This window comes from Athene cunicularia (genome assembly GCF_003259725.1).
Source record: "Athene cunicularia isolate RWA chromosome 12 unlocalized genomic scaffold, athCun1 chr12_part1, whole genome shotgun sequence".
Lineage (NCBI taxonomy): Eukaryota > Metazoa > Chordata > Aves > Strigiformes > Strigidae > Athene > Athene cunicularia.
In genome coordinates this window covers 84,348-108,793 of record NW_020799116.1, presented here as the reverse complement: position 1 = coordinate 108,793, position 24,446 = coordinate 84,348, and the positions used below count along the sequence as shown (strand labels likewise).

The following is a 24,446-nucleotide window of genomic DNA, read 5'->3' as shown; positions in this document are numbered from 1 at the left end:
TCCTCTCATGACTCTTCTCTCCTAGCGGGGAGGCAAAGCGCGGGGACCCCGCTGTCTCATGGCCTGTCTAGAGTGAGTTTGAGACAGTGTCTCTAGGCGTTGCCTGTTTCTGTTATTTAATTGCTGTTTGTTTAACCAGGAAATGAACTCTGAGATTGACGACAGTGTCCGGAGACAGACTTCTGGGAATAGGGGATAGAGGGGGTGCAGGTCCCTCAAGCACCAAGTTTCTGAAACAAAGTCTAAGTGATGATTATAACACTGCCAGGCTGCCACCTTTTCAGTAATCTTTGCTCCCTGCAGTCTGGCTCTTCCCACTGCCCCCGGGGCCTCACTGCATGCCTCTGCCTATCCAGTGGAGCCCTGTGGGGACCCTTTCTGCCGCTCGAGTCTTGTCTCCTAGCCTCATCAACCCATCCGCTCCAAAACCAAATGCTTAATAAAATGCTTGTAATATACAATATAAAACTGCAGTATATAACCGAGATATCTCTCCATTCTCTCCACTCTGAAAAACATGCTGGTGCCAGGAAGGTCATAAAATCACTTTAACCAGGTTAGGAGGTTGTACAGTTGCTATAGCTCAGCTGAAGCAAAGGTGATACTGTGCAATCATCCCTCCAATGGCTGACAAACTAAGCCCTACAGCCCTCCTACAAATGGAAACCAAGTGTACTGATGGAAAACTAAGACCTGGAGGTGACTTGTGACTTGCTCAGAGGTTTTCCTTCTCCACCAGTGATGTTTCCCAATGTATAATGAAGCACACCACCACCAGAAAGCTTTTGCTTAGAGCAGTGGAGATCTAAAAGCCTGCAGCTCTTTACAGAGCACATGAGTGACCACAGCTGATGTTAAGTACTAGTTCTAGGTAGTTCAAACTGAGAAACTTTAGGTTTCATGTCCCTTTTTTGCCTTCTGATAGAACAAATATTTGGGCTGAGAAGGGGCAAGTAGTGAACAGTGGAGAAAGGTGGCTGATGTGCTCATGTGGCACTTCACTGTTGCAGGATTCCCTTCTCTGTGTGGTAGTGATCCCACTAATGTAAGGATGAGGTCTCCACATGGAGTCATTTACATGCTCTGGCTTTGTTCTGAGCAATGCCAAGGGATCTGAGGTGTGCCCTAACAGGGCCTGCCCTCATCAGATGGTGCTTTGGTGGCAGTGCCAGTCACTCCCCTCAGCCCAGTGCCAGCTCTCAGTTGTGCTGACCCAGCCGTTCGCAGGACCTTGATCAGAACCAGATTGGTGTCCTGATCCAGCTTAAAAAATTGTGGGGCTGGGGGTGAATCTGCCTCCATGGGGCTGGAACAGGTTTGTGTGGCCTAAGAGCAGCACAAGTAGATCACAGAACAGTTGGCTAAACCTGAAGCATTAGTGCTGTGCAAGCCACTCATCTGGAGTACTTGGGGAGCAGCCCCTCTGCATTTCAAAAGCAGGGTAACTAGTTAAGAACTAGAATCAGCAGCACCATTCTTGAGTCTGCCACTGGCTTGCCATGCTGACACGGACAAACTGCATCTCTTTGTGCATTTTCCTATGTGTGTTATTTCACAGACTCTTCAGGGTAGGTGCACTGTAGCTGGATGGTACCCAGCACAAGAGCACTACTGTCTCAATCAGAGGCTGACAGCAGTTTGCAAGCTTCAATCTCTGAGCTGAGTGACTTCATAATGCCCCTTTTGTAATTATTATGAACTATGTAGCAGTTCACAGTGATGTCACAGTGGTGCCAGCAGAAAACTCAGGCATTACAAGAACAAGTGACTTTTTCAGGCTGGCTGTGTGAATCAGTGAGAGAGAAGGAAAAGCAGTCCATGTCTCCTGTCTCCCAGGCTCCTCCTTGAAGAGCTAGATTGCAGTTCTCCTGGGGAATCTCTGTAATTATATAAATCAAGAGCTGTCCCTTGAAAGGCATCTGAATTGGGTGCTACCTCAAGGCACACAAATCTGTCATTCCCAACTCCAGCATGTTTCAGTTCTCTGCATGTGTATGTGTGTGTGTGTGTTTTAATATGTGAAGGTTAAAGGTTTGCAAAACAGAATGATTAATGGAGGCTGGAAACCAAGTCCACCCAGTGGAAATGGATAAGGAACAGCAAAGGCAGTTTTATGTACTGCTGCCACGAGACAGCTGCTGCCCTGCTGCTTGTGAGAGCTTTGTGGCTAAGCTTGGTGTTCCCTGTTTGTGTGGGGTGCAGGTCCCCTCCATCTGCTGTACTGGATTGCTGCCCCCCTTTTCATCCACTGCCTCTTATTTTGATACCTGGGAGAAGGGCACAGCATCTTATCTCCAGTGCTGCCCTCGCCAGTACAGCATTAGGGGCCGTTGCTGTATGGAGAATCAGGTCCTGCCCTGCAGCACACCATCATATCACAGTAATGAGCACCCTCCGGTCTGGCTAGGATCAGATACATTAAGCCTAAAATGACTGGCCAGAATGCTTTGGGTTTTCACTGGTATAAAGTCCAGCTACATCTTGTCTGAATTCCTTTTCTTTTATAGCATTTTGCTCTGGTTACATGCTATTGACCTTGCTGCAGACTTTCACGTTTTGCCACCAGGGTAGGATCACACCTCTCCTGCTGGCTGTATTCAGCTCCTTGTAACATATCACTGGTTTTAGACTAAACTCAACTGTATTTGCGTACTTTTGGACTTCCCATACAGTTATCAGCCAGGCAGATCTGTGTTCTGGATGAAACAAATGTCTTTATGTTCCAGCGATGGCGTTATTACCTGTCCTAGGATTTGTATTAATTTATTTCCTGAGTGCTTTAATAGACTAAAATTCTTACTGGTATTCACCCAGATTAATCACATTCTTTTCTTATTGTCCTTCTGAGATTCTATTCAGACCAAACTCCCTCCTGTGTTTATAGACTGGTTTAAGAGAGCATTTTTAATTGTTCCTTTGCCTAGCGGATTAATGTAGGGTTTGCTATGTGTCATTCATAACTAACAGAGTTCTTAAAATAGCTGATGTTGCTACAATATTCCTAGCACTCTGCTTACCCTGCCACTGCTTTCTCCTTCCAAAGGCACCCTGTAAAGGAAGACTCAGCCTCTTATTACTGTGGTGCAAGTTGTGCCATTGATCACAGTCTAAATGCCTTCCATTGACTATTTGGGTTATTTTTAAGTCTGTTTACTTTGTTTGATCAGCGTATCTTTTCCATGTGTGTGACACAGTCTGGATTACGCAGTGTGATGGAAATAGCTCCTGAAGCCGGGTGCTAGTCAGCATGTTTTGTAGTGTTGTTCCAGGCTCTCTGCAAGATGCTGGAAAAATTAATTCTTAAATTCGCAGATGGGTTCCTGGCCCTTACCCATCCCCACAGAACACAGAAGCACAGAACCTGTGCTTCGCCTTCAGAAAATTTTCACACCACCATGGGGCCTCCGCTGCATCTCCCTGCTGTGGTTTGTCCCACAGGTGTTTGCCCTTCCCCAAACCCAAGCGAGTTTCCCAAGCAGAGCTGTTAATGTAGTGGTAGGAAGGCAGATGCATTCCTGATACTGTGATCTCAGTGAATCCCTTGATGTTCCCATAATGAGCCGAAAGGCTAGCACCTAGCTTTCTGCCTTGCCTGAAAGTTTGATCTCTAATTTGCATTAGATGTTTTTTTTTTTCTTCTCTGGATCCAGCATAAAAATCACTCCCCCCTGCTGCATCCTTATCTTCAGCCAGACAGAGGGTTAGGTGTGGTAAAAGAATTGTCTTGGGGCTCCCTTCAGTTTCATAACAATTGAAGGTTGTACGAGGTTAGTGACAAAAGGGATCAACTGGCCAGAAGATCCAGTCTTAAAAAGTACTTACAAGAAAGGAACTGACTGAGGACTCTTGCTTGAAGATTCTGATACTAAAGTGAGAGGCACAAGCTGTGGAGGGCTAGCTGATGATCCAGTGTATGCAGCATCTTCCTCAAACTACTGAGGCAATTAAAAAACTCAGATTGTAACCAGCAATAGGTAGAACCCACCGGCATGTGTTGATTTTAATCCATTTCAAACCATGGCCCTGAGCTTCTCAAAAGTAGACCTTCAAGATTATATTGGCTCTATTTTTGATCTTTTGAAAACTGGAAATTTTGACTGCTACAAAAACTAAGTTCTGCCAAAGGGTACTGAGTTTGAAGTTGGTGTCTAGTCAAATCTGACCTTTTAAGCTCATTTCCCCTTTAGTTCCTTCAGTGCTTGTTAGCTGGGTGGGTCCAAGATGGATTTATCTGTTTTTAGAAGTAAAAAACAATCATGAAGTTCAGGTTTGAATCCAGCTCAATGATGAGAGGAAAAATCTGGAGTTCTACATTGTGGACTTTGAGCATTTGTCTAGTGAGTGAAGGTTCAGCAGTAGGAGATAAAGTCCTTATTTTGTTTGATATGTTTTTTGTTCCTAACTGGAATCCCTAATTTATTTTTTTTTTCTGTAGGCAGCCCAGGTGCCATCATATAACCTTGAGAGCCCAGTCAAGACACAGAAAAGTCATGTGTCACCTTATGATAAATTGGGAGGAATTTAATTAAATGAACATATATAAAAGACACATGAATGGGGGATAGCCCAGGAGCTCTTCTAAATTAGCTTAGCAGGAGGAAAAAAAAGTGTATCTCCATTATTAGTGTAAGTGAAAGGCATTGCTTTTTGTAATATAACCAAGTAGAATCACAAAGCTTATAGCATTCCCTTCCTCTGAGTTCAGCAGACTGAAGAGAAGGAAATAAAGTTCTTATTTAACCAGAAAAAAAAGAATTTTCACTGTTAGTCTTAGACAGAAGAATCAAAACCACCAGGTGACTTCTGATGACAAATGCTCAGCTTCTCAAGGTCTGAGGTACTCCCAGTGGAATAAAGGCAAAAATTTAAAATCCACCTCCTGTTTTACATTTTTATACCTGCCCCATTCCAAATAGGTTTTAAGTAATAAAAATTCCTGTAGCACAATAGAGATGAAAGCCCCTCTTTGCTTGCTCTTTAAAATAAAGCTGATAATTTAAAAAATACCTCAACATATATTATGGACTACAATTCAAACTGTTTACAGAACCAAGGGTTCTAGCAGGCCCTAAAAATTTCTCCACACTCCTGTGAATCTGGTCTCCAGGAGAGCAGGGATTCAGAGGATACAAGCTGCTGAAACAATACCAGGAAATGTGTGTACAAAGCTATTTTTTAAAATCATATTTACTTTTAAAAATGAGCCTTAAAAAGAAACACTAGAGGAAAAATTTTTGTTGCAAACTGGAACCCTTGTGAAGATTATCCAGCAAACAGACTAGGAGAAAGCAGGTGAGAAAAACCAAATCATGCTGCTTGCATTTTGGTGCAGGAATTCATTCATGACAGTGAAAGTCAGCAGGTAGGATCCAGCTCAGTGCAAATGAAAGTCATGTATCTGAACACAGGGAGGAGATTTTGTCACCTAGGCTGTTTTGTGCCTTTATTTAAACAAAGTTTCCCTGAGCAGGGGAAAAAAAAGAGATCAAACTAACAAACCCCAGATTTGTGTGTGTGTGTTTTTTAAAATCCAAATTCAGCTCTTAATAGGCCAGCCCCAAACAGTTGTTTTAACAAGATTAGCTCATTTTGAAACCCATGGTACTATTTTTGGCATCCAGACCAACGTGTCTCTGCCAGTTCTCCCCAGGCGATGGTGCTTCTGAACTCTGTTGTGTTGTACAGCCACTCTGTATTGTCCTGAGGGTTTTGCTGCAAGGGACACATCACTTCATCAGGGAGCTGGACACGTGCTTTGCATTTGTCATTACAGAGACGGGTTTTAACAGAGCACCCAGAAGATGTGCGTGAGAAGGCAATAAAAGGAGGCGGGAACAGCAGGGTAAGAAAACCAGTCCTCTGTAAAGACACCAGTGCTTTCTGAGACAAGAGCTGTGGACAGATGGAATTTATCCTGTTCACTCTTAATTACAGTGAACTGGAAGCCCTTGTCTGTGACAGAGAATCTGCAGAGTGGGCTGCATGAGACCTTGGAAGATTTCCGCATGACTATTATTCTGTGGCTGACATGGGTGAAAGACAAGTTAAATATACTGCATTCTTTATGTCAGAACACTGCACTGACTGTTCTCCCTAGGAGATGGGGTCTTCCCTGGCCACCTTTTGATTATTGTTTTGCATACGCTGCAGCAGTGGTGCTGGGGCAAGAGCCCTGATGCTGGGTGGCCTCTGGATGCCCAGATCAGGCATCTCCTTTAACAAACAGGGTCCTGGGGACAGCTGGGACCCTCAGGGTTTGTCAGGATGGGCCCAGGAACCCCCCCAGTCTGTCTGCAGCGATGTCTGCCCTGCCCTGGGGAGGCTACAAGAACAAAGAAGCTCAAAGGTGTCTGACTTGGCTTACTAAGCAAGTGGCTCATCCAGGGATGAAATTACTGCTGCTCCAACCTCTTTTTAAGAGTCTGTAGCCAGAGCCCAGTGGGTTGCAGAGTGGCTAGTCTTCCTACAGCCAGAATTAAAACAGATAATGTCTACTTTCCTGACCTGCTTCTTGGTATAGTAAATAGCCACATGCACTAATTCATCAGCCAGCTTGGAAATATGTTTTTACTCGGAGATGCTTTAAGAGAGCTCCTTGGAGCTTGTGGAGGTCTGGTGCTGTGTACTGTGATCCTTGCTGACAATTAGCTTGGGAAGCAAAGGCCAACCAAAGAACCAGACCTGTTCTGATGTTCTCTATCAGGCACGCATGGATGTTTCACCTGAAGAGTGGGAGGGATACCTCCAGTTAGACTCTGAAGCACATGGTTGTTCTCTAAGTGCCGCTGCCTTCTGTGCCAGCTACACAGTGTGGTTACCCCAGCACAACAGAACAATTAAAATGCTTGAGATGCAATAACGGAGACATTTAGAAAACCATAATTTCCTAGTGTCTTGAGTAAAACTCTACAAAAATGGCAATAAAATTGGTTTTAGCAGCCTTGAATTTGCTTCCAAGAGCATAGGGACTGCATGCATTTCCCTTGTGCACTCAAGTCACAGTTTAATTCAAGTCATTTCTCCACTGGCATCACAACTAAGAGATGCAGAGAAACCTGACCAGCTTAGATAGCACACTAGTGTATGCTCTATAAATTCTAGTGGTTTGTCAGCTAACTAATAGAACTGAAAGGAAAAATATTGTTCATTTAAGAGGGAATGTCAGAAATTTAAAGGCTTTTCCCTTTTCAAAACCACATGAAAACAACCAACCAAAAAAGTCATGAATCTCAGAGGAAGAAATACAAGGTTGCTTGCAACTGTTTCATTTGTTTCATGTCAGCAAGGTGATCAAACCACAGTCTTTTCCACTGGTACCAGAGTGTGAGAGATGAGAGCTCAGCACCCTCCAGGGTAGACCTAAAAGGTGACACAGCATACAGGGAAACCAAAGGAGGCCATTACCCCCAAGATCACAGCAACAGCTATTTCATTTGCCCTTCACTGTCATTATGCTTGCAGTTTCTTCTGTTTCTCAAGAACTGATATCCTGGTAAGGGAAAAATTCTGCTCCCCTCTCTCTATACCTGCACCTAAACAAAGCTTCACATTCTGGAAATTCCTGAAGAGATCTGACCTGTGCTTCGCCTTGACAGAATGGCCCCTTACTCAGCCATCACTGGGTTTCAGAGAGGCACCTGCAGGTGCAGACTTCTGCAGGCTCTGACACATGCCCATGACCAGACACAAGCTGCCTACAGTCAGGAAGCCACATAGCTGTACTGACACTGAGAGAACCAGTCCCAATAATGTATTTGTCATTGTTTTATCCAGTGTAGTTATAAAATTCTCAAGATTGCAGCTAAAATCCTCCTTCTGAGCGAGGCATTTTTCCTGGCATTCAAGTGAGGCCTTTCCTGCTGGCTGTTGCCTCCACTGTCCATTTTAGGACTGCAGTTCAGCCTTGTCACATGCTACAGGGGTAAAACTGTTGCTAGTGCACTGGTGGAGCAATGGATTAACGGCTCTGACACCAGGCAAAGAGCAGAGAGAGCTGATAATCCAGGTTCTTCTGCACATTGTTTCTCCCTATCTGGGTTTCCTGCGTTCCCCGTTTCCAGCTCTTTTACCTTGTTGATGAGGCTGGGATCACCCGGGCTGCTCTCCTCATCTTCTGAACTCTTGTGTTCCTCATCTGATGTGACGACCTCCACTGGTATCACAGAGACTGGGCACACCTTGTAGGGCTCGGTGTAGGCACTGCAGAGAGAAGGAACAGACTGCCTCACTGGTGTGACGACTCCAGACACCCACTACTGCTCAGACATAACAGACCCACACACTGTCCAGAGACAACCAGGCAGGAGTCCCTGCAGGCCTACTAGGCTTGGAAAGCAAGATTTCTCAAGCTTTGTTTTTTTGCTGCCAGGTTCAGCAGAAACCATTTAGACAAGTAGAAGGAACTGAGAGGAGCAGTGGAAAGTTAACTGAACTTGTTAAAGCTTCTGGAAAGGATCAATGTTCTGGCTCAGTTTGGAGGGAGAAGTTTGTACTTAGTTGCAGCCAGAACTGCTTTGTTCCTCCCTAGTCACCCTCCAAAACGGATGTAATAAAATCCTGCTAACACCTCAGTGCTCATTAAAAATGGAAGTTAGATATTGTAACAAAGGGTTTTCTGGGAAAACATCAAAAGGATGAGAAAAGTATAATTGTAATACCAATTACATCAATTAAAGCACAAGATTCAGAGCCTAGAATCCTTGAGTTCTTTTCAGCTTCAGAAAGCCGGAGAAAGTTATGTGATAAGAGCAATGGATCTGGTGTGTAATACAGGCCAGTGGCTTCCCAGCATTTAGAAAAAGAAATCCTTTTTTAAAATTAAAATTGCCAGTGATTTCAAAACCTCCACAAAGCATGACGAGATAGGTACTTCAGATGGTCCCTGCCCTTTGCCTTAGAAAGGTATCTTTTATTGCTGATCTGAATATGCCTAGCTCCAAATTCCAGATACTGGTTTTTGTTAAACCTTTGTCTGCTGAATTGAAGGAAATCTTAGGAATTTTGTTACTGTGTAGGTACTCACAGGCTGTATTGTCCCTTCATTTTGTCTTTTATATGAAACAGGTGAAGAGCTTGGTGTCTATGTCATGCCTCATATCATTTAATCATTATAAAATCTCTCAACTGTACCCAATTATCCATTAGCATTATCCAATTTACTAACCATGTTAGCACCAGTTTTTACTACCAGCCAGTTTTAGTATTGTTCTTGGTACTGCAACACAAAACTCAATATTCCAGCACTGGCAAAAGAAGTGCCAAGTATACCAGTGGCAACCACCCATATATTCCTGCCTGACTTCACTGTGTTTTTACATTCAAGAATCACATTGATATTTTTGGCCATGGTATCATTCTGGGAGCTTACATACATCTCGCACAACACAGCAGCAGCCCCAAGTCTTTTATATTTCCAGGGGCAGGTTCCAGCATTCAGCTGACTCTGTTGTCTTGAGAGACAAAATCTGACATCTCTGCGTGTTCCAGCAGACATCTTGGCCAGCCAGGTCGGTCTGTAACATGGGCCTGGCTTACTCAGTGTATATGATTTCTTTAGTTCTTATTTCCTCTAAAACATTATTGATTTGCTTTAGCAACTCTGCCTCATCAGTTTTTCTTTGATCTCCCACTTGGGGATACCAGGTGTGAACAAATCCAGGATTTTAAAGCCGGTGCTCGAGTGACATGAGGCTGGGCAGAGACAGGTTAAGGGAAGTGGGAGGGCAGTGAAGAAAGAGACTCCCAAGGCCACTGACCAGACCCATATTTCATTGCGGAAAGGAAACTCCCTACATATCTGCACTGGCTTCCAAGCTGCACGCAGGGCTCGGTGTCTCCCATGCAGGTGCGGCTGCCAGCCTTTTTTTTATGCTGCCAGCTTTTCCCTCATGCACAGAGTCAGGGAGCTCTCACAGGCTGCCCGATGCATTTGCTGTGGCTGGGCGAGGGCCAAGCAGCAGCACTGTTCCTCACCATTGTCTTCTCTCGTTTATTATTAGTGTCTGCAGTTTTTCAGTGTGGGCGGCATCATGGCACTTCCAAAACCTGCGTAGCTACAACAACACAGGGGCCTCAGCTCAAGTGAAAGCAAGAGCAAGGCAGATAGAGGAAAGCTCAGGAGGCTTATTAATAGTTCAGCCAGTCTCTCTCCTTACTCGCACAGCCCTTCTGCAATTTGTAACTGTTTGCCCCTGCAAACATGAAATTAAGTCCCTCCCTCCTTTTTCTCTCTCTCACTCTCTCTTTCTCTGATAAACGACTGCATTATGTTAATGTAAGAACACATTATAATTTGGGAAGAATGCCTCAGTATATTAGTCTGGTAATCATTATGAATGGCATTATTAAAGGCTCATACAGTACCAAAACTTGCAATATTGCTGAACTGTTGTATGGGCTTCATTCATAGTAGGCCTGCACTCCAGTGGCACTGGCTTGTGTTTGCAGAGAAGTCCCAAAATGCTGTGGGTCTCATTTGCACATGGGATGGGTGCAGGCACGTTTGTGGCATCCTCTACATCCTGCCCTTCTCTAGTCCCTGCAGTGCACTCACGTTTTCACTTCTGAAACTGCTCTATATTGTCACAGAGCTCCCAGGTAGTACACCTTTCCTGACATCCAGCATGTGTTTTACTCCAATGAATTCACATCCTTTCACCCATTTTATGTGTCTGCACTCTTGTGGTCTCCTAGCAGTCCTAGCTCCTGAAGACTAGAACTGTGCCCAGGAACTGGTCACCATGTGAAGGTGCCCTGGACACGTCGCTTGGTCTCCACTAAATCCCACTGCCAGGTACCCAGAGGAAAACACGAAGGATGCAGGGATAGGTGTTAGATGACTTCTGAGGCACAACAGATTTCAGGAAATCTTATAAAAGGATGATACGGAGAGTAATTTTAATGCAGAGGTTGGGAGGGACCTCTGAGGGTCATCTGGTCCAGTCACTCTGCTCAGGCAGGGCCACCTACAGCCAGCTGGGCAGGACCGTGTCCAGCAGCTTCTGAACATCTCCAAGGAGGGCGACTCCGCAACCTCCCTGGGCAGCCTGCGCCAGCGCTCGGTCACCCTCACAGGGAAGCAGCGTCTCCTGATGTCTGAGAGAACCCCCTGTGTTCCAGGTTGTGCCCACTGCCCCTGGCCCTGTTACTGGGCACCACCGAGAAGAGCCTGGCTCCATCTTTGTACCCTCCCTGTGGGTATTTATAGCCACTGATGAGACCCCCCCGAGCCTCCCCTTCCCCAGGCTGCAGTCCCAGCTCTCAGCCTCTCCTCAGCTGCGAGGTGCTCCGGTCCCTTCATCACCCGCGTGGTCTCTCCAGCCTGTCCCTGTCTCTCTTGCACTGGGGAGCCCAGCACTGGACACAGCACTCCAGGTGTGGCCTCACCAGTGCGGGCAGAGGGGAGGGATCCCCTCCCTCGGCCTGCTGGCAGAGCTCTGCCTAATGCAGCCTGGGGTGCCATCAGCCTACCTCTGGGATACCATGATTTTAGGTGTCTGTGAAGTACCTTTCAGTGTGGTTTTATAAAGAATAACCCTTTTATGGACAAACAGTAACCTAACTTTATAAAACCATGATAAAGCAGAACCCCTGCATTAAATTGTAAATTGCAATCTAGGATAACACAAGGACTCTGCTAGACAGGACAGGGATTGCCAGCCCTCTTCCCTCAGGACACATGTCCAGATCATAAAGCTCACAGTCACAGGTGGTACTTACTGGTTCCCAGTGACAGTTTCTGAGAGCACCATTAGTACACAGTCTTAAAAATGCACACAAACTGAGATGAGAAATTATTTTGTGTAAGCAGATGCAGAAACACTGAATTAAAACAACTGTTGTATTTGAAAATAAGCTGCATTTCAGGAATTGTGTGATCTTTGCCTATGAGTTTTAACATGCTCTTGAATGAGACTCTGTGACACTGTAAGATGCTATAGGCTGGGAAGGACAAGTGGTGATAGGTGCAATGATCTCATGAACCAAGAATGGAAATCATAGAATAATTTGGGTTGTAAAAGGCAGGGGTTTGTGTTCAGGCCTTAATTAACTGATGTTCACAAATGTGGGAATTGGGTATTATGTTCTCAGGTGCTAAGAATGCTTAACCAGTAAGACATGATTGTTACATCAGGTCTCTATCTTCGCTTCTCTTTGTAACTTCTTTTTCTCTCAGCTGTGGCTTGCCTTCTTCAAGGTAAGGTGGTGTGTATTTGGGTCGTGACTCTGCAAACCAGTCACTAAAATCCCCTATTCACCTGGCCGAGCCCTTCTTTAGTTCACACATCCTTAGTCATCTACCACTTAATTACACTATGAATCTAAACATGTCTTTAAGGTAAGCAGACCTGTACAAGCTATAGTAACATGGGTCACTACACATGTAGCCCATGTGCTGATGGGCATACATTTTTTCAGGCATCTGATTTTGGTTTTATTCTTTCCACAGAAACTTTTTTTTTTTTCTTTTACTCTTTCTCCTGTCATTTCCCTGACTCTGCCCTACCTCCCTTCTTGAAAGAGTGAGCAGCAGGGGTTGCAGCTTCACTAGGAAAGCATGTAAACATTGTTGATCATGACATTCTTCTCAGTCAAAAAGCTGGACAGACCCCATGAGATGTCTTCCAGCATATCTTCATGACCAAGTGTCTTCTGCAAATGTCAGCAGCATTTTTAGGAAGTCTACTTAAGGCTAAGAATTCATTAGCAGTCCTAAGATACAAAGTGATGTTGAGTTTCAGAGGACATCAGTTTTGGTGGAGGAGAGACTGAGCAATTCCTTATAAGAAAACCTAGCAATTCCTTGTATTTAACAATGAAATGGCTATAGAAATGATGGGGAAAACACACAGACAGGACAGAATATGGGAAACTACCTGAGAATCTGTGATTAGGTCATTGCAACAGACCAGATTTCATAGTGATTGCCACCTTGACTGAGCAGGAATATGTAGAGGAGTTTGATAGAGGGAATGAAGTGTAGAAGGTTACAGCTGCAGACAATGATCAATAAACACTATAGTTAGGCACCTTGCCAGCAGTTCTTGGTGGTCAGAATGACAAACTCTGCTTCTTGCATAAATCTGGGCACAACAAATTGCTAATTGTGGTCCCAGTCACTTGCTATTTCATTTGTTTTTTCCCTTGAATCCAGATCAAGCAGGACAGTGCTACTCCCTGTTAGGAACTTCCGTCTTTTCTCAAAGAACTTACTTGGAACTGTTAGCACTGCTGCACTGAATCTACAGTAGCTTGAGCTATCACGGCTGCAGCGTTTCTCAGCTCAGCTGCCACCTGGTTGTTCCCTAGTGCTCACTTAAGAAAGGCAAAATTTCTTGGTGTTGTCTCCCCTGAAGCACTGGGGATGTACGGTTTGGTTTGTCTGAGTCTATCAAGTCTAGGAACCCAGTGCCCCAAGAAACCCTCGTCCTTTTGAGGGGAGCCAAAAAATACACACAGTGTATAAAAACCCCTTCCTGATCATTGTGGGTAATCAGCATGGATTGTACACATGTCAACAGGATGGTTTTTTTGAAAGCAACTACTGTTTTGTTGTGCTCCATTGCAAGGAAAAAACCCACAACAACCCACAGCAGAGTTTTATTTGTTTTTTCACTGTTTATTGTCAACTCCTAAAAAGAAAATGTCCCTCTAATGGGTCTGAGAATGCGGATAAATAAATAGATCTGTCACAAAAGGATATCTTACCTTCATTTTCCCTCTTATTCCTCCTCAAAGCCTCCTCAAAGTCTTTAAAGACCTGCCATAATAACATCAGTATTTATTGAAACAATATGGTTGTTCATCAGCTACAGCAGTTTTCTCTTCCTCCCTCAGAGTTCAAATGGATCCTGGCACTTGGTGTGACTTATAGGGCATATCTAAGTGTGTGTAAGATGACACCATGCCAAATTCACTACCTTAAACTACACCTGCAACAAGGCTAAGTTTATATATAAAATTAACCATTACAATATATAGCATATAATTTATACTTAATTATGCATATGTAATCTGTAATTATATCTAGTTATATATACATGAGTCATAAATGCTTAAAAACCCTGTGTTTCTTTCATCTGCTAAATGATATTTTTCTTTAGCTCATTAAAAGTACTGCTAAGTAAACTTACTGCAAGCAATAAACTTTAATGCAGTGGAAGTTGCTAATAAAAGCGTGGGCATGGAGAATAAGGGGAGAAATAGTCCGGGAGCTGGTACTATCTCAGTAGACATGGTAATCCCCAGCTAATTCCTTGTAGCAATGTTATGGCTGAATGAGAGCAGATTGCCGACACATTATCTGCTGCTCCTCCAGCAATTGTCTGTAATCATTCCAAGGGTTAGCCAGCACAACAAAGGAAGCAATGGGCCTTCTGGGACAGCCTAACGTCAAACTGACTGAATAAAAGCAGGAGGAGGCAGTGCAACAGAAGTCTTTCATTTAGCAGCAGTTACATTATAATTAGGAGAGCTGCTGATAGGTACAGAGCAGGGAGAAGCTGTATAGATGCACTCTGCTAGTTACCTGTGACCGTCACCTGTGAAACCATACTGGTACATCTGGAAGAAGGTGTTCTGGAGTCTGCAGACTCTCTGGTTACCCTGCCCCTACAGTGATGTTTACATTTGACCTCAGAGGAAAAGGATCTGTGGACTGAGCAGAGGATGGATCCATCAAGGAGAGGGAAGCTGCACTGATCACTGTAATAGCACTGGCTCTTTGTTAGTGAAGTCACAAGTGTCTGCTACCTACGATCCCTCCCTAGCACAGGTTGAGACGAGTCTGAGTGCAGATGGTATGTGTATGGGAAGTGAGGGAGCCCTGTGGAGGTACATAGCAGGTGTAAAATCTCACAGAACATGATTTGCAGACTGACAAATACTGTATTTTGTCTAGCTTGAATGTGTAATTGAGAGAATCACAGAATCATCTAGGTTGGAAAGGACCTTGGAGATCATCTAGTCCAACTGTTCACCTAGCACAGTTCTCACCTACAGCAGATCCTTAGGCTCTAAATCGACCCTACTCTTGAACACCTCCAGGGATGGGGACTCCACCACCTCCCTGGGCAGCCCATTCCAACACGTAACAACCCCTTCTGGAAAGAAATGCTTCCTAATACCTAGTCTGAACTTTCCCTGGTGCAACGTGAGGCCATTCCCTCTTGTCCTGTCACTTTCTACTAGGCTAAAGAGCCTCAAACCCAGCTCTCTGCAGGTTCCTCTCAGGGAGCTGTAGAGGGCGATGAGGTCTCCCCTCAGCCTCCTCCAGACTAAACAATCCCAGCTCCCTCAGCCGCTCCTCATAGGACATATGTTCAGACCCTGCACCAGCTTTGTTGCCCTTCTCTGGACATGTTCGAGTAACTCTGTGTCCTTTTCGTAGTGAGGGGCCCAAAACTGAACACAGTAATCAAGGTGCGGCCTCACCAGCGCCAAGTACAGGGGCAAGATCCCTTCCCTGTCCCTGCTGGCCACACTAATCCTGATACAAACCAGGATGCCATTGGCCTTCTCGGCCCTCTGGGCACACTGCTGGCTCCTGTTCAGCCGGCTGTCAGTCAGCACCCCCAGGTCCCTCTCTGACTGGCTGCTCTCCAGCCACTCCTCCCCAGGCCTGTAGCCCTGCTGGGGGTTGCTGTGGCCCAAGGGCAGCCCCCGGCACTTGCCCTTAGTGAAACTCCCCCAGTTGGGCTCAGCCCATGGCTCCAGCCTGTCCAGGTCTCTCTGCAGAACCTCCCCACCCGCGAGCAGATCAACACTCCCACCCAGCTGGGTGTCATCTGCAAACTGACTGAGGGTGCACTTGATCCCCTCGTCTAGATCACCAATAAAGATGTTAAACAGGAGTGGCCCCAAAACCGAGCCCTGGGGGACACCACTCGTGACCAGCCACCAGCTGGATTTAACTCTGTTTACCACAACTCTCTGGGCCTGGTCATCCAGCCAGTTTTTAACCAAGCAAAGTGTGCGATTGTCCACTCGAGCAGTCATTTCTGCCAGGAGAACGCTGTGGGAAACGCTGTCAAAAGCCTTGCTAAAGTCAAGGTAGACAACATCCACAGCCTTTCCCCCATCCAATAAGCAGGTCGCTCTGTCACAGAAGGAGATCAGGTTTGTCAGGCAGGACCTGCCTTTCATAACCCCATGCCTACTGGGCCTGAGCATCTGGTTGTCCCTCATGTCTTGCATGATGGTGTTTAGGATGAGCTGCTCCATCAGCTTCCCGGGCACCGAAGTCAAGCTGACAGGCCTGTAATTTCCTGGATCATCCTTCCGACCCTTCTTATAGATGGGCGTCATATTGGCCAATTTCCAATCAGTCGGGACCTCCCCAGTCAGCCAGCACTGCTCGTAAATGATAGAAAGTGGCCTGGCCAGCACCCAGCCAGCTCCTTCAGCACCCTCTGGTGTATCCCATCCCATCCCATAGACTGGTGTGTGTCTATGTGATGCAGTAGGTCACTGACTGTCCCCTGGATTGCAGGGGGGTCATTCTCCCAGTCTCTGTATTCTGGCTGTGGAGGCTGGATTTCATCAATACAACTAACCTTGTTATTAAAGACTGAGGCAAAGAAGGCATTAAGCACCTCAGCCTCCTCCTCATCACTTGTTACCAAATTTCCTCCTGCATCCAGCAGGGGATGGAGACTCTCCCTGGACTTTCTTTTGCTACTGACATACTTATAGAAACTTTTCTTGTTATCCTTGATTGCAGAGGCCAAATTAATTTCCAGCTGGTCTTTAGCCCTTCTGATTTCCACCCTGCATAGCCTCACAGCCTCTCTAATCACTGTGTGTGGCTAGCCCCTTCTTCCAAAGGCTGTAAACTCTCCTTTTTTACCAGAGTTGCAGCCAAAGCTCCCTGATCAGCCAGGGTGGTCTTCTCTGTCGTCAGCTTCTCTTAGAGCACCTGGGGACCGCCTGCTCCTGAGCCATTAACACTTCCTTCTCAAAGAGTGCCCAGCCTTCCTGGGCCCTTATACCCTTCAGGAGAGTCTCCCAGGGGATCCTTTCAAGCAGGTGCCTAAACAAGACAAATTCAGCCCTTCTGAAGTCCAGGATGTCAGTCCTGCTTAGCTCTCTCCTGACCTCTCTAAGAATACTCTATTATTTTGTGATCGCTGTGCCCTAGTCGGCCTCCAACCTCCACGTTGTCCACCAGCCCTTCTCTGTTCACAAAGAGGAGATCCAGCAGGGCACCTTCTCTGGAGACTTACCCTTCTTTTTATTCCACACCTATCATTCAAATGGCCCTGCAAATTCTACCCCATTCCTCAGCAGTGATCACATCAATTCTTTAGGATTTTAAGAATTTATTGTCAGCATTAATGAGAAGTAAGAATTTAACCAGAGGTGTTAGCAGTAGCAAAAATACCCAGCCAAGGTTATTGAAGACTATGGTTTTTTGTTTGCATAACACCACAAGTGCCCTTGGCTGTCTGCTCATCTCTTGGCCACACACACAAGTGATGTCTTGTTTCCTCCTCTTAGAGTCACCAACTTAAAAAACCCCAAACAAACAAGCTGAGTTGGTGGAAATCTAAGCTTAAGGTCTGTCACTTGCACTAGGTGATGTAAGTCCTGTGTACCAGTAAGGATCAGATTGACTGCAGTTTGCTTTCAGTGAATCTGTACATCGAGTGATGCATCCTAGAGAAAGGCTCATAAATCTCACCTGCCTTCTGCTTCATGGTCTGTGCTCCAGCAGTGATCATGAGAAAAGGGGAGTGCTCTCTCCTATAAGGTATTTATATTAATATATCACTGGAGCTCTCAGTTATGCTTTATGATACCTGTGGAGTATCCATCCTTTCCATCAAGTGGTCTTTATACATCTGAAATGCAGCTGGTTAGGCTGTTAGGATGTGCTGGCCACGTCCCTCCAAATGCCAGTGCAGGAGATCCATCACAGGTAGATCTAGAAGGTATGGTCGTGTGTGTTGGGACAGACTTAACAGTGTCTTTCTGCCTTGCAACTGAACCTGCTCAGACAGTCTAAGTGTGATAGAAATGTGTTGGTCAGTCGAGCAATTCGTCATCTCCCTGAAGCAGGGAGCATTTGTGTAGGGTTCAGATGTTGAGCAGTTCAGTGTGACAGTGATTCCCTCCATGTTAATCATATGGCAGGGAGCAGGCCCATGGGCGACTCTTGTGACTGGACCCATCTCCAGGGCAAAGCAAGTGTGATGTGGCCAGGGAGGACATCTGGATTCCCCCATCCCAGCTCCTGATCACCTCCTTCATTCTCATGTGTCCCTTCAGGGACAGGGGACTAATAAAATTGGATTTCAGTATTCCAAAATGCAGTTTCTGGAGGAGACTGGGTGGCTTATTGTTATTCACAGGAGTGTGACACGGTACCACCAGCCAGCCTGAGTTAGCTTCCTTGGAGTAAACTGTTTTCTTTTGGAAGTAGGTTTCAACACACTTTCAGTCTAAAGAATGGTATGAACAAGTGCAGCACTTAAGGAATCTCTGCTGTGTTCCTATTTGAACCAAACAAATAATTTGTCTCCATGAGGTATATATATACAGCATAAAGGATGATCCAAGCTAATAATACTTGGAGTTCAGGCAAAGGATACCTTGCTTAATGATTTCCAGAAATGGAGTCCAGGGTTGTGTGCTCAGGTTTTAACCATTGTGGCAGCATTCAGTTAACAACAACTGGATTTACCTCCCTGCTGCCTACCTCTTGCCTTTCACTCTACATCCCCAGTCAGTGCCAGAACAGAGAAAGAGAGAAGGATATTTGACACTATCTCTAATATGATTTTTTAAAAAAAGACCCAACCTTTTTTTTCTGGAGAATCTGCTAATTTATTTTCTTTGTATCTGTTGCAAACTGCAAAACTGATGATGCAACTTAATTACTGCCAACATACTTGAAGGGCCAAGAGCCCCCTGATGTATTTCCTGAAAATTTCTTATGGTTTTAAAAGTGCCTGCAAGTATAGATCAGAGCAGTATTTGGTCCAAAATGTCACCACAAGACAAAGAAAGCAGTAGAAGAGGCTAGAAACCACATCCTTGGTCCCGCTCCTACAACAGAACAACTGTGATTAAAAGTTGGTTTTGCCAGTAATTACCAACACATGGGTCACCATATTCACTGTTTCCACATAGTGGGGATAGGAATTAAGTGAACTCTCTGGGTTTCTGGTGTAAGTGCTGACTTCTGCTCTGCCTTTTTGGGGGGACATAATGTCATTTTGTCTAGGGTGTTTGATCCACTCATTTGCAAACCTGTGGTTCTGGATTGCTAAAAGACAATTCTTTCAATTCTTTGCTAAAGAGAGGCAGTGGTGTTGAGTTCAGCTAGGCCTCGGTCCACCAAAGCTCTGAAATGAATGTCAGTTATGACCCTAAATATTCTTCTGTGTGTATCAGTGCTTGCATTGGCAATTATTTGTCCTGCATCAGCAAATCGGGTTTGTAGGATCTACCTAGGAAGGTACAAACAGGTGTTCTCTCTCCGTGGGGTACATCCTTGACAAGTATAACCTCCCCAAAGCCAAATGAGCGAGAATCCGATATGCTCAGTTTACAAGGTAAATTGCTGCCATAACCCTCCGATCCACAGACCCCAGCCTGTGCCTTCTGACTCCTCTGTTGTAGGGATCCAAGCTCATGACTGGATATCATGTCCTGAATGCAGGAGGGAGACCAGAATCTCACCTGGACACAGTTGGGTCACACAAAGCCCACATGAATAAATCCCCTCCACACAGTGGTGAGGGAAAAAAACCCAACAAACCCCTTCTATTATTGGACCAAATGGATTGAATTCAACTTTTTTCTACATGCACTGTCCCTATACCTCACTTTATTTCAAGTCACATGCCCAGCAGTTATGAGTTCAAACTCTGTTTTTCTCAAACCGTGACATCATTATTGTGAAAAATTAAAATCATATTAACTCAATGCAGTGATGGTAATTGGGAGAGGCAATAGGGTGCTGAATGACCCTGTTTTATTAAAATTGGTTATTTATTCTCTTGTATCTGATTCTAAATTATTTTTTTAATTAATTCTGCAAAGGGAAGGCTCATTACTGAAGGAAATTAAAGTCTAAATGCATTTAAAGCCAATAAAAGAATTGCCTATTAGTGCAGCATGTATTTAGCCAGTCAGTTCCCTGTTATGGCAGATCATCACGGCAAATATTGCAGCTGAAGTCTGAAAAGGGCAGGAAAGACATGGTGTCTGCTAATAACATTCGTAGCCTGACAAGGCAAGGTTGCCCAGGGATAATCACATTTCACACTCCGAGGCATAAGCTGTTTGCCTGCCACGGCCAGAGAGGAATTCTTCCTTGTGCTACAAATGTTTCAAGTTGAATTTTGCTCACTCCTGCATTGCTGTGATGGAGGATATAGGAGAGGGGGAGAGGATTTTTGGTCAGGCACAAAAGGCTTTTGCTCTGTCCTGAACAACTTTAGGGACAGAACTGTCCCACCTGCAACCACTGCTCCCGGGGTGTCCCGGAACAGCAGTGCTGGTGCAGGTCTAGTTCTGGAAGGGAGTGCAGGCAGTGAAGAGCACACAGGGCTTTGGGCTCCATCTCAGGGAGAGTCCTCTGGCCCAGCCTGGGCAGTGTAAGTAGAGGAGGGCTATGAGAAAGCCTGACTGAGGTTTCACTAGCCATGTCCCAGACGTGCTAGGATCGATGGGCTGCTCTCGCTTTGGAGCACCTGCACAGCTGATCCATGCTTCAGGCTCAGCCACCATAAAACCTGGGGTGCACCACTGTCTGCGAGCACCATTCCCCTTCCTGATCCTGCGGCTTTAAACCACTGGAGAAAACAAAGGAACAGTAAAAGCTGGACATGCCTGAAAACAAAACGTGGCGTCCTTGGGCCTCGGGACAAGGGGCACACCCCCACCCTGCTCTCCCAGGCACTCTGGAGAGGCAGGAGGCTGTGGCGGCCTCGGCTTGCGCTCAGGCTGGCCCTCCGGCCCTTGTCCTGCATTTCCTGTAAACAGGGAACACTTCCTCCCCAGAGATGACCTGGCAATGAACTAGCGAAGGCTGACGCTCACTGCGCCGCACCCAGCGCCCCACCATGCCAGAAGGTACAATGGGGTGGCTGATAATACATAATAGGTTATTAAAGGCAGCTCTGCCCTTTATAGACTCCTTGGAGCACATTATTTACATTGCATGTCAGCCACCACAGAGCTTTTACTTTCATTAAATCATCAGCTTCCCAGGCACCCAGAAATCCTCTCTCCAACAGCACCAGCAGACGTTTTCCTTAAGGCACCAGCACAGCTCTTCTTATGATCCTCTTTTTCTTCCTTCCATTGCTAAATCACAGCCTTGTTGTTCTCCAGCAAACTGTTGTTCCCCATCTCTGGTAACTTTTTGCTATGCTGAATCTTGCAATGCTTGGAAATCTGAACTGAGAGGGCCAAAATGAAGACCCCACTGCTTGCCAGGGACAAAAGTCTCCTTTTCGTGCTATGAATCTCTTCTTCCTTCCCAGGCTGTGCAGGCCATACATCTGCATCATGCTGAAACTTTCCATACCGCACATCTGTCAAGGGACAGAAGATAACATGGAAAACTTCTGCTATTTATCGCGACGGGTTTCAAGCGATTTGCTGAGCAGCCCCTAGCCACGACACAAATGGCCTCTGACAGTGAAACCACTCAGCACTTTTGCCCTATTCTCCTTTATAAAATGACTTATCTTAGTGACAGCCTGACTTTGGATGCAGTGGTGTAGAACTGGGAGAAATTCACCCTGACTTTCACGGAGTCACTTTATACTTGTGATCTTTGAGGAGAATAAGATCCTCTGATTTCACTCTGAACCCTCTGTAAGACTTAGTCTTCTCATAGATCAGTGACAGAGTAAGCCAACCACCTAGAACTGCCTTAAGGAGAAGGAAAAGGTATCCCCTGTAAGGAGTGACCTTCAGCTAGTCACTCGATGGTCTTCTCAGAGTATAAGTACACCTCTGTGGGGAGACCACTGTCTGGGAAGCAAAGCTGAAACCCCTGGCCTACTACAAATTCTTTGTTATTATCTTTGGCATGTTTCTTATCTTCTTTGTGCTTTGGCTGTCATTTGTGTAAAGGGGTTAATCCCAGAGCAATGTCGTCTTTAAAATACAGGTAAGACTGAAGGCTTTGGACACTGCATATCCCTACCAGCCAGTAAAACAGAACTGCTCTGTCTGTCTTCCTTGGGTCACAGTTTTGCTTCTGTTCTTGTTGACTGCAAACTGGAAGGGATTTCACTACTATGGTCCAGTCCTTAAGTCAAAGAGTGATAGGTACCCCCTGGATCATGCCCATGCTTATTTGAGTTAAGGCAGGGTGATGTTTACAGTTTCACAGTCAGGTTTGCTGGGGTCTCTGTTTTATGCTGGGGGTGGGAGTTCTTGGATTAGAGGCTCTCAGATGCTTTCAAGCGGCCAAGCTGGCACGATTGCTGCACAAAGGCACAGACTGGAGAAGAACACCAGTGATGGAGGATTTAAGCAGTGATACTTGGCCAAGGAATGGCAATTTATAAAAAAATTGCAAGTAGACATTTCAGAAAAAGGTCTGCATCAGTTGTTTGTGGGCATTTGGCAAATGGAGCGAGGCAGAACAAAGGCATGTTGGCAGTACACAGCGGGTTCCCCTGGAGACCCTCAGTGCTGGTGGACTGGTTCTGTCTCACAAGCGTAATAAAGAGTTTTAAAGTTTTAAATAGTTAAGAATCAGTCTGGGTCCAGATGTGTTTCGTGGCTGCACAAGGAGGTTATTCACTACACTGATCTACACAGATCTAGATTGGCTTGACAAGTCCTGTTCTTTAGTGTCTTTAGGTTTGTACAATACAGCAGCTGCTCTGTACTTTTGCACATACAGTCCTGAAGAGTACAGCTGGGACTAAGCTATTGATTCTGGAATCTAGCCTGGACTGAGGTGTGATTAGGTGTCAATTAGGCAAACCTGATCTTTACAGCAGCGAATGGATCCAATTCATTATACTCTTTCAGAAGATACAGCTTAGCGTAATTCTTAAGCGCTAATGGAAGTGAAAACTCAAAGGAGGATGCCAGCTTGGAAATGGTGTCAGTGAAACACAAACACAAAACTGAACTTGAATCAATCAGCATTTGCTGCAGCCAGAATTTTTAGTCATATACTTATTAATAGACATCTGAATTCTTGGCACCTGATTGCGAAAGACAGCAGAACTGGTGGAAGACAAAGGGCTTGGTTTTGTGGTGGGAAAAGATTTTGAATTTTTTTTAAGCTGTTCAGAGTTGTATCAGGAAAAAGACTTAAAATTAGTATTCCTAAAGCCTTTTAGATAACAGAAAATGATACTTCCAAAGCAGGTAATGACAGTATTCAGTTTTTTTTTTCTTTTAAAAAAGCAGATTTTATTCTTAAATCAGAATTAGCAGTAACACACCACTAATACTCCACAAAGTCTGAATCTGCTACGATACTCAGACAATATATGAATTTCTTGCAAGTACTGCCTGGCTTAGAAGTGAAGTTACATACACCTTGCATGATAATGAGTCCAAATAAGAGAATTATCTCTAAGCATTGTTATAACATTACTGATTTTGATTTCATTCATGCGCAAGTAGAACAACAGTTGGTTATGCACATGGGGGAATAAGGGCAGAAAATGGAATTTCAGAAGTGGTACCCATGATTTGTAACTGCCATTTCCAGAGCCGAAATGACACCTGAAATGTATGGCTTTAAGGTGAATAGGTTTTGCCCATTTAGGTGTCTGAATTGGGTAAAACAAGCCCCTGGAACAATGTAGAGGAAGAGGACACAGCCAAGGTCAAGAAGGATGGGACTAGGCAGTAGTGGAATAGATCAGCTTAAATTGTTTTAACATCATAGTCTGGGCTTTAATTTGGGCTGCATAAAGCCATGGGGCCATAGGGAGTATACGCACACCAGTGTGTCCTGGTGTGTGCACAGTCCTGCGTGTCTTTGCAGTGTGTGCTGCAACCACTTTGGGCTGTTTACTTTCCACAGGGTGCTATGGGCAGGAAAAGCAGTGTACCAGAAAGGAGACCAGTGCCAGGAAAGCTGGGATCCCTGCGAGCCATGGAAATGAAGTGAAGCTGCCTACTCTCTTCACAGATTTGAAGGTATCCAGGTACGCGCCGTTACCATCTTGTGTTGTGATTCTCTGCAGCTGCCCTCTACCTGCCGCGCTGAAGCAGGGCTGTTGGTTTTCTCCCTGCTTGGGGAATGGATGTGTACCAGTAAAGAGATGTGTGACATTCACAAGCTCCCAGTGCTTGGCTGCGTGGCTGACGAGGGGAAAGCACTGACATGCTCAACAACCCCTCTGCAGATGAGCATTGCTTTACAGATGGGGGCTTGAAGCCACCAGCTGAAAAAGGTTGTGAAAGGTCAAGGGGTAACATCACTCTGAAAAGATCCTGCCTGGCCCTATACC

The 24,446-nt window shown here is 45.3% G+C and overlaps 1 protein-coding gene across 2 annotated transcripts in view; it reads right to left on the bottom strand.

Annotated features, from left to right (window-relative positions):
- FGD5 (FYVE, RhoGEF and PH domain containing 5) overlaps positions 1 to 24,446 on the bottom strand; it is a 100,872-nt gene that overhangs the window by 53,357 nt on the left and 23,069 nt on the right. For both annotated transcript variants that reach the window (XM_026857830.1, XM_026857829.1), the window contains exon 4: positions 8,070 to 8,199. In XM_026857830.1, the coding sequence (XP_026713631.1) occupies positions 8,070 to 8,199 (130 nt within the window). The remainder of the gene's footprint in view (positions 1 to 8,069; positions 8,200 to 24,446) is intronic.